Source organism: Arachis ipaensis, chromosome B3 (genome assembly GCF_059453495.1).
Source record: "Arachis ipaensis isolate K30076 ecotype BB chromosome B3, ASM5945349v1, whole genome shotgun sequence".
Taxonomy (NCBI): Eukaryota; Viridiplantae; Streptophyta; class Magnoliopsida; order Fabales; family Fabaceae; genus Arachis; species Arachis ipaensis.
Window position 1 is genome coordinate 11596137 of NC_142438.1, and position 13954 is coordinate 11610090.

The 13954-nt window shown below is 37.3% G+C and overlaps 1 protein-coding gene and 1 pseudogene across 1 annotated transcript; both read left to right on the forward strand.

Moving 5' to 3' along the window:
* Positions 1-962: 962 nt before the first annotated feature.
* LOC107632465 (cytochrome P450 81Q32-like) lies at positions 963-11924 on the forward strand. Its single transcript, XM_088507078.1, has 3 exons — positions 963-1487; positions 1994-2392; positions 11150-11924. Exons 1-3 carry the CDS (start codon positions 963-965, stop codon positions 11780-11782), a joined length of 1557 nt encoding a protein of 518 aa, XP_088363204.1. The 3' UTR covers positions 11783-11924.
* A 248-nt stretch (positions 11925-12172) lies between these two features.
* Positions 12173-13723, forward strand: LOC107632464 (gallate 1-beta-glucosyltransferase 84A24-like; annotated as a pseudogene).
* Positions 13724-13954: the final 231 nt, after the last annotated feature.

A 13954-nucleotide genomic window follows, 5' to 3' on the forward strand; every position in this document is an offset into this window, starting at 1 on the left:
GTCTTTGTTTCTTGACTTAGGCTCTTCTGAGTATTTAGTTGTCAAAGAGAATAACTAATATTCATAAAGAGTTGCTTTGTTGTCTCTCACTTTTTTTTGTGGGTAGAATTGTTGTAAATGACCTAAAATAAGCCATATGTAGAAGCAATTGTAATTTGAAATTGATATCTACTATGAAAGTGCGGTATTGCTTTTATTTTTTTAATTAATCATTTTAGTTAAACACATAATTACTCAAATATATAAAATATAAATTAAAAATAAATTATTAAACTATTTTTTAATTAATAACACAGAATCGTAAAATAATTTCAAATAAAAAACAAAAATTCCATATATTGTAAAAATAACACTAACATAAAAGATATTAAAAAAATAAAACTAATTTAAAAAAATCATACTTTTTGTATATAAAAAATATCATCCATCAATCACAATCATTATATCAGAACGGAAAAGTCTAGGGGGCCAGCAATTTTATCAAATTTTGGCCAGCATGTAACCATCAAAGAAGAGTGAGCCATTGGATGAAATCTCATATTAATCTCACACCATTAAAAATCTCATTGATGGCTATTTGATGGCTATAAATCTCAAATGTTGCTGACCCCTAACATTTCTCTATAAGAATATATATTGTGTTTGTAAAAACTTTTTTTTTATTATACTGATATAAATAAGTTTAATTATTCAACTATAAAAAATTAATTATTTTATTAAAAAAATGTAAAATAATATATAAATAATATACTCAAAGTTAAAGAGATAATAGCTAATTTGATGTCAAAACTTTAATGTTTATGAAATTTTTTTAAATGGAAGAAACTTTTTCCTTGAGGCTCGATAAAATAACATTTACCTGCTACATATATAGTATCTTATCTTCTGCCGGCCAATATAATAATTAACATTAATATATAGTGTGTTCAGTACCTTAGATTTTACAATAATAACATATCCAAATGGAAGACGAAGCATCAGTTTCAGGGGACTGGCTGATGATACTTCTTCTTCTCTTGTTTCTTTTTCTTGCTAAATTCATACTTGAAAGAAATAATAAGAACAACAAAAATCTACCACCAAGTCCAACTTCTCTACCAATCATAGGTCACCTTCATCTCATAAATCAACCCTTACACCGAAGCCTACACAACCTAACAAAGAAATATGGCCACATCCTATTCCTCAAACTTGGCACACGCAACGTTCTTGTCGTCTCTTCACCTTCCGCCATTGAAGAATGCTTCACAAACAATGATATCATTTTTGCAAACCGTCCCCAAACACTTGCTGGGAAGCATCTCAACTACAATTGTAAGACAATGGCGTTTGTTCCCTATGGCGACCATTGGCGCAGCCTCCGCCGTCTAACATCTCTTGAGCTCTTCACCGCCAACCGTCTTGCCATGCTTGCTAGAGTCCGAGAGGACGAGGTTCAGTTGTTGCTGAAACAACTTTTTCAAGATTGCAAAGCTCAAAACTTAAAGGTATAAGTTTAGACCTAAAATTTTAAGTATGAATTGTAAAAATATTTGATTGCAAGATCACTTATTCAAAAGTTTAACTTTGTTCCTATTTAACAGGTTTTGTGGAAAGTCTTCTAGAAAAAATTAATACATCATTTTATATAAGAATTTTATATAATTTTTTTTATATAATTTAATCAAATATAAATAATTATATCTTTAATAGGTTTTTATATATATATATATATATATATATTTTTTTAATTTATTTAAAATTAAAATAAAATTATATTCTAAACTTTTAAATTATATAAAAATTTTGATATCATCTTATGAAATTATTTTCCTCAAAAATAATGTTTGCTGATTAAGTAAACATTTATACTTATATCTTAAAATTTTCAATAAGTTTGAATTAGGTAAATAGCTATGCATCTCGGAAATTAAAGTTGCTAACTTCTTTATATATATGTCGTTTAATTTAATCCATTAATTTGAATCTTGTAACTTGTAAGTGACCGCAACAGGTAGAACTAAGGCCGAGATTTTTTGAGCTTTCTTTCAATATCATGCTGAGGATGATATCTGGGAAGCGTAACTATGGAAAGGATATTGACGAAGAAGGGAAAGAGTTCCAGATTCTAGTGAAGGAGATGGCGGAGCTTCTGGGTAGTGGGAACTTGAATGACTTCATTCCACTGCTAAAATGGATTGATTTCCAAGGTGTGGAAAAGAGAATGGTGAGGTTGATGAAAAAGATGGATGGCTTCTTACAGAAATTACTTGATGATCATCGAAGAAATAAGAGCATCAAAGGAAACCAACAAAATAATATGAATAATCTCAATTTAATTGATGTCATGTTGGATCTTCAACACAAGGATCCTGAATTCTACACGCATGAAACTGTGAAAGGAGTCATTCTGGTCAGAATTCATTCTTTCTACAATTTTTCTATTAAAAATTAATATGGTAATTATATTATATTATTTTAAAAATACTCTATCTATAAAAATATATGAATAATTTAATTTAATTTTAATAAATGTTTTATATTAATAATTATTTTTAATGTAGTGGCAGTTGATATTGTTTATTTATAAGTCCTAGAGATCTAGACTAGCGGCAACGCAACGACTAGTTCGAATAGGACAAGAAGAAAATAGGCGAAAGCTAGTGCACTCCAGACAAAGTAGGGAGTGCAGCACTCTTTAAAAGTTAACCTATTATCAAAAGTGATCAGGTAAATTAAATTTATTTATTATTGTTATTTTTTTTTTGTCATGGGTTGAACAAACAAACCGACACTAACAAAAAATAACTAATTCGCTCGTTTAACACAGGACTATCTTTACACCAGAAAAGTACTCAGAAAAAATTGATCGAATTCTTCCACTATTGTTCTGTCTAGGCACAGATTTTGACGCTCTTGAACCCACCCCATTTCACCTCTACCATAAATTGACCTTCAAAGCCCGAAAAATTGCTGCCATAGAAAAGAAAGACGTTGTTTATAGCCGCTGCTGGTTGGCTAACTCCAAACGTAAAATTGATTCTGTAGAAGAACCTGGTCTCCATGAAGGTGCCATGATTCTCAAATGACGACGCAGTCAAAGCAAATACATGACAGTTACAACAAGTCCATTATTTTTTATTTCAAATTATCCTCAACGTATACGTAATAGAATGAAAAATTAAAATACAATTATATTTAAACAATTATTTGTATTTTTTTATTAATTTATTCAAAAAATAATTAAATTTTAAAGCTAATTGGTATAAAATATTACAGATATAAAACTAAAAAAAAAATTATTTGTATAAGAATGAGTCTAATAAATAATTATTCTATTTAATATATAATTAAGAGTATTTCTTTCTTTGTCAACGAGTTATAGTTCAAATGACATAGTCTCTATATTCACCTAAGAGTTGGTAAAAAAAAAAGAATACTTCTTTTTTTATTAACTTTTTTAAACATTAATTATTTATTTTACATACAATATAAAAATAAATGAATATAATATTTATTGAGTAGACGCAGTTACGTAAAATTTTTTTATTGTCATAGTATTTGAACCAAAGAAAAGAAAGTATTATTTTAAGAAAAATTAATAATATATTTTTAATAATATTCTTAATACAAAATAATAAATTTTAAATATTTTTTAAATAATATATATTAACTAAAATGATATAATTATTCCAAATAATATATTATAAATATAGTAAAATGACATATTTCAATAAAAAAATTGTTAATAAAAAATTATATGAATTTTTGTTTCACACAAAATAAAATTATTATATGTTTGTTTGCTTTTTACATTGTATATATGTTTTTTCAATTAAATTAATATAATACAAAATATTTTATCATTTTATTCATATTTAATGTTTTAATTTTGTTTCTCACAAAATAAAATTATATATATATATATATATATATATATATATATATATATAAAACACAAAATTTTTTATTATTGTGTTTATATTTAATATTATAATTTTATTTCACATAAAACAAAATTTATTTAAATTTTAATATTATATACATAATATATATGTAACACAAAATTTTTTATCATTGTGTTTATATTTAATATTATAATTTTATTTCACACAAAACAAAATTTAGTTAAATTTTAATATTATATACATAATATATATTTAATATTATTTTTTTAAAATTCTAATATATCTTTTTTTTCTAGATTTAGTACATGAATTTTCAACTTATTTTTTATGTATTATTTATTTTAATTATAAAGTCCAATAACTTTTTTTTTGTGTACAGACATATTGCTTTTAATATTTATATACTATTTTTTTATTTTGAACTTCAGTCCAATATCTGAGACTTACAAAAAAAATCTAAAACTTGAAAAAAATGATTAACCTGATTAACAGGTTACCTTCTTAAATCCAGACCATTCAAATAAAATATAATAAATGAAGAATTCAGATTTAATGAATTCACAAGGTGTGCAGCACTCCATACTTAGCGAGGAGCGTTTAAGGATGAGCCAAGAAAATATTATATACTAAAATCAAATAGAAGCCAAAAGAAAAAGTTTCTTTTAAAAAGGAATTTACTGTTTTCCATGCTCTCAGCCTCTAAACGAGAATCAAATCTCTTACACTTAATTAAGAGAGAATGAATTTCATCCACTCAGCCTCACTTTTAAATTGAAATAAAGAAACCTTACTTTAATCAATAAATTGTATGTGAATGATGACCATATGATTGAATTATTAATTATTATTTTCCTATCAAATGGCTGACATCGGTGCAAAATTATTAGTCAAATAAATTTATTAGGATTTGCTTTCAATGCTACCTAAATTAACAAGTATATTACGGAAATAATAAAAAATTAATCTAAAATAATTTAAAATTTAAAATTTAGAATTTTTAAATTATTATTAAACAATTAAATAATATTAAATATAATAAATATTTAATTATAAATATTATATATAAATATAAATATTAAGTTACATATATATAATTTTAGATTATTATTGTGTCTATAACATATTGGAAGCTTTTTTGCATGCATATGAAGGCAATGGAATTTCTAAATCGATTGTCTTTATGTGTGAGTGGAATATGTGATGTTAGAATAATGCACTTCTATAATGCTACTGTTCCGTCTGTGATGACCGAGGTTGATGATCTCCGGCCGAGCGTTTGGATGCGTGGCTGGACTGTATGTTGTCCTCGAAGAATAATGTGAGTTTAATCTCGGCCTTCTGAAACACGGCGGCGGAAGCACCTGCACAAAGCACTCCGACGCTCAAGTAAGTGGGGGAATAATTAAGAGTAAACTACCATTTGTACCCACGAAAGTTGAAAACGCTGACATATCTACCCATAGAAAAAGAAAATTACTATTTGTACCCATGAAATATGGATTTCGCATAACAAAATTATCCAAACACTAAAAAATTACCTAAAATCCCTAAAATACCCTTATCTTTACCACCACACCACCTCCTTCACCCAATCACCTTCTTAACCCTAACCCTCTTCACCAAACCACCACCCCTCTTTTCCTTCCTAATCTCAAATCCCACCACCATCCTCTTCACCCAGCTACCACCCCTCTTTCCCTTTCTAACACACTCTCACCATTAAGTCGAAAACCTCAGCTTCATGTTCTGCGTAACAGAGCCCCTCTCTTCTTCCGACTAAACTCAACTTCAGGGCCCAGAGCTTGAGCTACAATGGCGCCGAAGAGGCAGGACGATGGAAGCACCAAGAAGAGGAAGCGGATTCCAGCTTCGGGCTCTAATGCCGAAACATTACATGAATCCCCTTCTAAGGCTCCTAAACTCTCTACCTCTAAGAAACCCTTCAAATCCCTCAAAACACGCAAACCAGACGCCGTTCCTAAAGACAAGACCAAGAAGACTCCCCTTACAGGTCGAGAACGTCGTCTTCATGCTAAGGTCTTAAAACGTTACCAATTTACTTTCAAATGCATTTGAATTTGTGTTTTGTTATTGTTATGAATCAGTGGAACATTTTGTTGTTTGATTTCAGGAACTTGCGGAGGCTAGAAAAAAGAAGAGGAAGCGCCATTTCACTATTGAGCAAGTTTTACTTTGAAATTTTGTATAACTCAAGGCTGGTGACAGAAGCTCTGCAAAAGATGAAGGGGAAAATTCCTGAAATTGCAGGCCTGTCTCGCCATCTGCAAGGTCTGCTGGAACGGCTGTTGCTTCAACTCTGACATTCTCGCAACTTTTGATGCTGCCGTCGCCGATAAGGTAGCGTGAAGAGGAGGGTCTCTGACGTGGTAGGCTCTGGTTTTTGGCTGATGGTGATGGTGGCGAGGATAAGCTGGCGCGGTGCTCCTGGGCTGGCAGAGGTCCGCGACGTTGCTAGCAGAGAAGGGTGAACGATGATGAGGAGGGTGAGACGGTGGTTTGTGGTTGATGCTGGGATTGGGTGGCTGAGAACATTGAAAGAGAGAGAGAGAGAGAGGAGGGAGGAAGGAGATGATAGTGTGGAGAGAAGGGTAATTTAGGGATTTTAGATAATTTTTTAGGGTTTGGATAATTTTGCCTGTAAAAATATTTTTTGATGGGTACAAATGGTAATTTCTTTTTTCTATGGGTAGATATGTCAGCGTTTTCAACTTTCGTGGGTACAAATGGTAGTTTACTCAATAATTAATGAATAAAGAGTAAATAACTAGAAGTGAATGTGGAACCTGCCCCTTTCTGAATCAGGGGGGTAAGATTTATAGGCTCCTTGGGTTTACTGGTGAGCTCCTGTTAGTTCCGATATTCCTGGTCAAGTGCCGTTGTGGATATCTTGTGAAGAGACGTGATTGAGTGGTGTATTCAGTTTCGGAGATAATTTATAAAGTTTGTTTGTTCTATTCTACTTGGTTCCGACTTTTAAGGTCAGTCTGCAACTGAACCTCCATGCCGATTATGGCGTGGTACGCATCATAGCCCCCCAGGTCGGCTAGCGTTCCGTGTAGGTCGGTAGGCGAGCTTTTTGTTTTTCATACGTGGCTAAGTTTTGTTTTGAAAAAATTTGAAAAGGGTTTTACTTGTCTCTTCGCAAATCGTGTCATCTTTTATTGCCCATTATTGCCGTGACTACGAGTGCCAGGGCGAGCTGTTCTATCTTCGGGTACCTCTGTTCCGTTGGTTGCATTACTCTGCTGACGAAGTATACTGGCTGTTGGATCCTTCCTGTCTCAGTGACAAGGGCCGAGCTTATGGAATGATTGGAAATGGATAGGTATAGATATAGAGGCTTGCCAACCTCAGGTCTTTGTAGTACGGAAGGTGATGATAGAAGGGTCTTTAGCTCGGCGAACGCCGTTTCGCACTCTGGTGTCCATTGAAATCGTTTGTTTTTTAAGATCGTCTGGAAAAATGGATGTGACCGACTTGAAACCGCGGGTAGGAATCGGGAGAGGGCGGCTATCTGTCCTGCTAGTTGTTGTACTTCCTTTATCGTCCTGGGGCTTGTCATGTTGAGTATAGCCTTGCATTTCTCGGGGTTTGCTTCGATCCCTCTGGAAGTCAACATGAATCCTAGGAATTTCCCTCCTTGGACTCCAAAGGCGCACTTTTCTGGGTTTAATCTCATGTTGTATGCTCGGATCTGTTCAAATATTTCCTTGAGGTCGTCGCAGTGTGACCGATCTTTAGTGGACTTGGCGACCATATCGTCCACATATATTTCAATGTTCCGACCTATTTGGTGTCGGAATACTTTGTCCATCAGACGCTGGTAGGTTGCACCTGCATTCTTAAGGCCAAATGGCATAACTCTATAACAGAAATTACCATGTTCAGTTATAAATGCTGTTTTGCTTTGGTCTTCTGGATGCATTAGAATCTGGTTGTACCCAGAGTATGCATCCATGAAGCTCAAGCTGTTAAAACCTGAGGCGTTGTCTACAAGTTTATCGATGCATGGCAGGGGATAAGCATCCTTGGGACATGCCTTGTTTAGATCCGTAAAGTCGATGCACATGCGCCATTTACCTGAGTTTTTTCTTACCATTACCACGTTTGAGAGCCATGTGGTGAAACGGATTTCTTTGATGAAGTTGGCCTTGAGGAGCTTTTCTGTTTCTTCTAAGGCCGCTTTTGACTTCTCTGTGCCGAGGTTTCGCTTTTTCTGGGCTATGGGTCGGCATGTCTTGTTAGTGGCTAACTTGTGGCAGATGATATCTGGGCTAATGCCAGGCATATCTGCCGGGGTCCAGGCGAACAGGTCAGCATAGTCTTGTAGTAACTTTATCAATTCCGATCTCTGTTGTCCTCTTAGTGCTTGGCCGATGTAAGTCACCTGTCCCGGGACTTGAGTTAGCTGGATCTTGTGTAGCTCATCTGTTGGTTGAGGTCTTTCCTGGGTATCTCCTCGAGGATCAAGCTCGGCCAGGGATAAGATTTCTGTGCCATTTATTGCATGGACCTCCCTTTGTTTGTGGCTTATGTCCGATTTTTTTAAGCTAGCATTGTAGCATTGCCGAGCTTGTTGTCGATCAGAATGTATTGTCGCTATCTTGCTGTCTTGCGCCTGAAACTTAACACACAGATGATAAGTAGATACGACTGCCCTGAACATATTCAGGGTAGGTCGTCCGAGGATAATATTGCAGGGGCTGGGGCAATCAACTATTAGGTATTGTACGCTAAGGTTTTTGATAATGGGTTGTTTCCCATCGTCGTCCTTAGCCATATGTAACCTTTGATTGGTACTCTCTCGCCAGAGAACCCTACTAATTCCCCGGACGATGGCTGTATTAGTTTTTCAGATAGATTCATTTTTAAGAAAGTAGAATAAAAGAGAACATCTACACTACTACCTGGGTCCAAAAGGACTTTCCTTACCAGAAGGTCGCCGGCTTGGATCGATATTACCACCGGGTCGTCCGAATTTGGAACAGCCGAGCATATGTCGGTTTGGTTAAGCGTGATTTCTAAGTCAGGTATGTCCTTGTTGTTTGGTAGCGTTGTTTCTTCGATTGCTAACATGGCACGGTAACTTCGTTTCCTTGCTGAGATCGTCTCACCCCCTCCTGCGAATCCTCCAGATATGCAGTTTATGATGCCTTTGGGGGGGGGGGGTTATTGCTCGGCCACTTGTTGGTGTCTTTATTGGCCGAGGTTTGTTGTCGCTCTTCCTTGTTATTTTCTCTGTGTTTTCTACCCTCAATGTATTTGTCCAGGAGGCCCTGCCGCGCCAATCTCTCGAGGAGGTCTTTGGCTATCACACATTCGTCGATCGTGTGGCCATATTTCTGGTGGAAGGCACAATGTTTGCTTTTATCAACGAACCTCTGATCCTGGTAGCTTCCCGCCCTGGTAGGTGGTTTTATGATTTTAGCATTGAGTATTTCTTTTATTATCCTTTCTCTCTTTGTGTTGAATTTGGTATAGTTGTCGAACTTCGGAGTGAGCTTGAATGATCTGCCGAGGTCTTTAGCATTTGCTGGTCTGGAAGATCTGTCATCCTCTTTTCTCGGCCTCCTTTCTGTTTTGTCGGCTTCCCGGAGTTCTTCGATTTCCATTTGCCCCGCTGCTCTTTCGCGGAACTCGTCTAGTGTCTTTGGCTTAGTCACTGCGATGATTTCTCTGAACTTTCCGGGCCTGAGACCAGCCTTGAGGGCATGTAGGTGGACGGCTGGGTTCAGGTCAGGTATTTCCATGGTGGCGTCTGTGAACCTGGTCATGTAGTCCTTCAAGCTTTCTTGTGGGCCCTAGCGAATGGTGCTGAGATAGTCCGATCCAAGCACATAAATCCGAGCTGCCGCGAAATAATCGATGAATGACCTGGCTAATTCCTCGAAAGAGGAGATTGATCCTGCAGACAATTTCGAGAACCACAACAGGGCAGCCCCATCGAGGTAAGTAGGGAAAGCTCTGCAAAGCACAGGGTCATTGTTAGGTCCGTTAAAAAACATCATGGATTGAAATTTCTTTAGGTGAGCCCGGGGGTCACCAATCCCCTTGTACGGCTCAAGAGAGGAAGGGAGAGTGAAATGTTTTGGCATTTGGTAGTTTGTGATCTCCTCGGAAAACGGGTTGTCCAAGGTCAGCTTTTCCTTGGGGGGGTTGGCACAGATTAGATCGGCTGGACCTTGGGTTGGACCTTTGTTTTCTTCTTGCTTGCTGTTCTGCGTGGATAGCTCAGCTAATCTCTTGACTTCTGCTTGTAGTTCGGCCAGCTGGGCCATGAGTTCGGCCTGACTGGGTTGAGGGACTCCATTGTCAGCCATGTACTCAAATTAATGGGTCCTGCGTAAGAGAAGAAAAGAGGGTGGAAATAAAGTGGGGTTAGATCGGGCCCCACAGTGGGCGCCAAATGTTCCGTCTGTGATGACCGAGGTTGATGATCTCCGGCCGAGCGCTTGGATGCGTGGCTGGACTGTATGTTGTCCTCGAAGAACAATGTGAGTTTAATCTCGGCCTTCTGAAACACGGCGGCGGGAGCACCTGCACAAAGCACTCCGACGCTCAAGTAAGTGGGGGAATAATTAATGAATAAAGAGTAAATAACTAGAAGTGAATGTGGAACCTGCCCCTTTCTGAATCAGGGGGTAAGATTTATAGGTTTCTTGGGTTTACTGGTGAGCTCCTGTTAGTTCCGATATTCCTGGTCAAGTGCCGTTGTGAATATCTTGTGAAGAGACGTGATTGAGTGGTGTATTCAGTTTCGGAGATAATTTATAAAGTTTGTTTGTTCTGTTCTACTTGGTTCCGACTTTTAAGGTCAGTCTGCAACTGAACCTCCATGCCGATTATGGCGTGGTACGCATCAGCTACTATTAATGTATTTTCTTTAGTTATGTTTTCACAATTTTATTAGCCAACTAACTTTTTGTGTAACCAATAATAAATTTATAAAATAGTGAATGATAAAGGTAATATAAGAATTTGAATTGCTATTGTTATTGTTAAAAATTTCTTATATTTTCATATTACTTTTTTTTAAAAGATAAAAAAATAGATATACTTGATCGTTTAATTTATTTTACATTTTTCTTCTACCAGAGGCTTTCCTTGTAACAACTATGAAACATTGTAGCCAAATTATGGTTGCAAAAAGCAAGTTAGAGAGCCATAGTATATAAACTGTTAATTTCTTTTTACAACAACAATAATAATAATATTAAGCATTATTCATGTTATATATGTAGGCAATGCTCACAGCTGGGTCCGAAACTTCAGCTACTACTCTGGAATGGGCAGTGTCACTTCTCCTCAACAACCCTAAAACAATGAAGAAACTTGAAGCTGAGATAGAAACTCACGCAGGCCATGGTCAACTCTTGAATGAATCAGAAGCAACCAAACTCAAGTACCTGCAAAGCGTAATAACCGAGACTCTTCGCCTTTACCCAGCGGCTCCGCTTCTTCTACCTCACGAGTCTTCAAATGATTGCAAAGTTTGTGGTTATGATATACCAAAAGGAACAATGCTACTTGTGAATGCGTGGACACTGCAAAGAGACCCTGATTTATGGGTGGATCCTGCAATGTTTGTGCCAGAGAGATTTGATCTGGGAGATGGAAGTGGCGGTGGTGATCACGTAGTTTATAATATGGTTCCATTTGGGGTTGGAAGACGAGTTTGCCCTGGAGCTGCTTTGGCAAAACGTGTTATGGTACATGCATTGGGAGCATTGGTTCAGTGTTTTGAGTTGGACAAAATTGGAAATGAAGAAATCAACATGAAGGAAGGACTAGGTCTTACCATGCCCAAAGTTGAACCTTTGGTTGTGTTATGCAGCCCTCGCCAACAAATGATTAAGATTCTGTCCGATATGTAATAATTCAAGGTATTATAGTGTGCATCTTGCTGTGACGTTAGATTTTTATTGGTTGAATAAGGTGACATTAGATTTTTATTCATCAATTTCTGCATAGTAAATAAACATCCTACGACTTCCCAGTAAACCTAACACTAATAGACTAATTCTAACATTCTCTCCGTGATTTTGATACAATTTCACTCTCTCTATTGATTAAGCAGCTAACTACTTCTTGGTTTTCCAGTAACCCTATGAGTCTGATCTATCTCTTCCATATATTGTTGGCTTTCAAGTAGTGATACCTACAAGTCTCTATTTATCATGTTTGTACATATCCACACAACAACACAAACTTCAAATCTCTAATATTATTTAAGCCCACATTCTTTTTCCACATTCTTCATTAACTTTAGAGCGAAAATGACAAAAGGATTATTTGATTCTCTTGTGCATGTATACCTGGTCTCCTTTCCGAGGCAAGGCCACGTCAACCCTCTCCTGAGGCTAGCAAGCGCTTAGCCACAAAAGGTCTGCTGGTCACCATTTGCACGCCGGAAAGCTGGGCAAAACAAATGAGTCTTGCCAGCGATATAGTCCCGGGTAAGCCGTCCCTAAACTGGGTGCGGCTCGAGTCCTTCGAAGACCAGTGGGCCGAGGACGAGCCACGTCGCCAAGACTTGGACCAGTGTCTTCCCCAGCTAGAATCCGTTGGAAAGAGAGTCCTCCCTGTCATCATCAAGAACCAACACCCTCCGGTGTCTTGCCTCATCAACAACCCCTTTATTCCATGGGTTTCCGACGTGGCGGAGTCCCTCCGCCTCCCTTCCGCCATGCTCTGGGTTCAATCCTGCGCATGCTTCTCCGCTTACTACCATTACTACCACAAATTGGTGCCGTTTCCGTCCGAAACCGACCTAGAGCTCGACGTTCACTTACCCTGCATGCCGTTGCTGAAGTCCGACGAAATTCCCAGTTTTCTGCACCCTAATACTCCTGAACCTTTTCTGAGAAGGGCCATCCTGGGACAGTATAGGAACTTGGAGTTGGAGAAACCGTTTTGCGTTCTCATAGACACATTTATGGAGTTGGAGCACGAGAATGTTGACTTCATGTCTAAGATCCGACCTATCAAGACGGTGGGACCGTTAGTTGTTCAGTAACCCCAAGGCAGCCAACAACGCCGCCGTGAAGGGTGGCTTGCTAAAGGCTGATGACTGTATCATCCAGTGGCTCGACACAAAGCCAACGTCCTCGGTGGTTTACGTGTCTTTCGGCAGCGTGGTGTATTTGAAGCAGAAGCAGGTGGATGAGATCGCTTACGGTCTTTTGGATTCAGGAGTTTCTTTTCTTCGGGTGATGAAGCCGCCGCACAAAGATTCTGAGCTCAAGATTCACGTGCTGCCGGAGGGAATGTTGGAAAAGGCGGGAAACAATGGTAAGATAGTGTGGTGGAGTCCCCAGAAGCAAGTCCTGGAGCAGTCCTCTGTGGCGTGCTTCGTCACCCACTGTGGGTGGAACTCATCCATGGAGACCATGGGCTCCGGGATGCCCCTTGTGGCATTTCCGCAGTGGGGCGACCAAGTCACGAATTCTAAATATTTAGTGGATGTGTTTAAAGTTGCGGTTAGAATGTGTAGGGGCCAAGCTGCCAACGAGTTGATTAAAAGAGAAGAGGTTAAGTGTTGTTTATTAGAGGCAACGGTTGGCACCAAGGCAAAGGAGATTAAGGAGAATGTTTTGAAGTTGAAGGCAGCTGCAGAAGCCGCTGTGGCGGAATGTGGATCTTCTGACCGGAATATCCAAGAATTTGTGGATGAAGTTAGAAAGAGAAGTTTGGAAATAATTAAGATAAGCAGCAATAATAATAATAATAATAAGTCAGCCAAAGTGAAAATTCACATGAAATCATATAATTATCTTCATCTAAAGTTGATAGCAAATAGTCATGAGATAAATTGACAAGTTTGATTAAATTATTCTTTAATAACTTTTAATTATCAATTTCACATGAAGATTACTGCATGTTAGTTTTTACCGTCAGCTAATGTCGCAGCGTGTTCTACCGAGGAACCCACAACATCTCTTAGTGAGGTTGGTGATTTTCTTGAAGAAGCCAATTCCTAACAGCAAGGCACAGTTAGTTTGAACTTTGCAGCTTTGATCTATATTGCATTAATTAATAAGAGAATA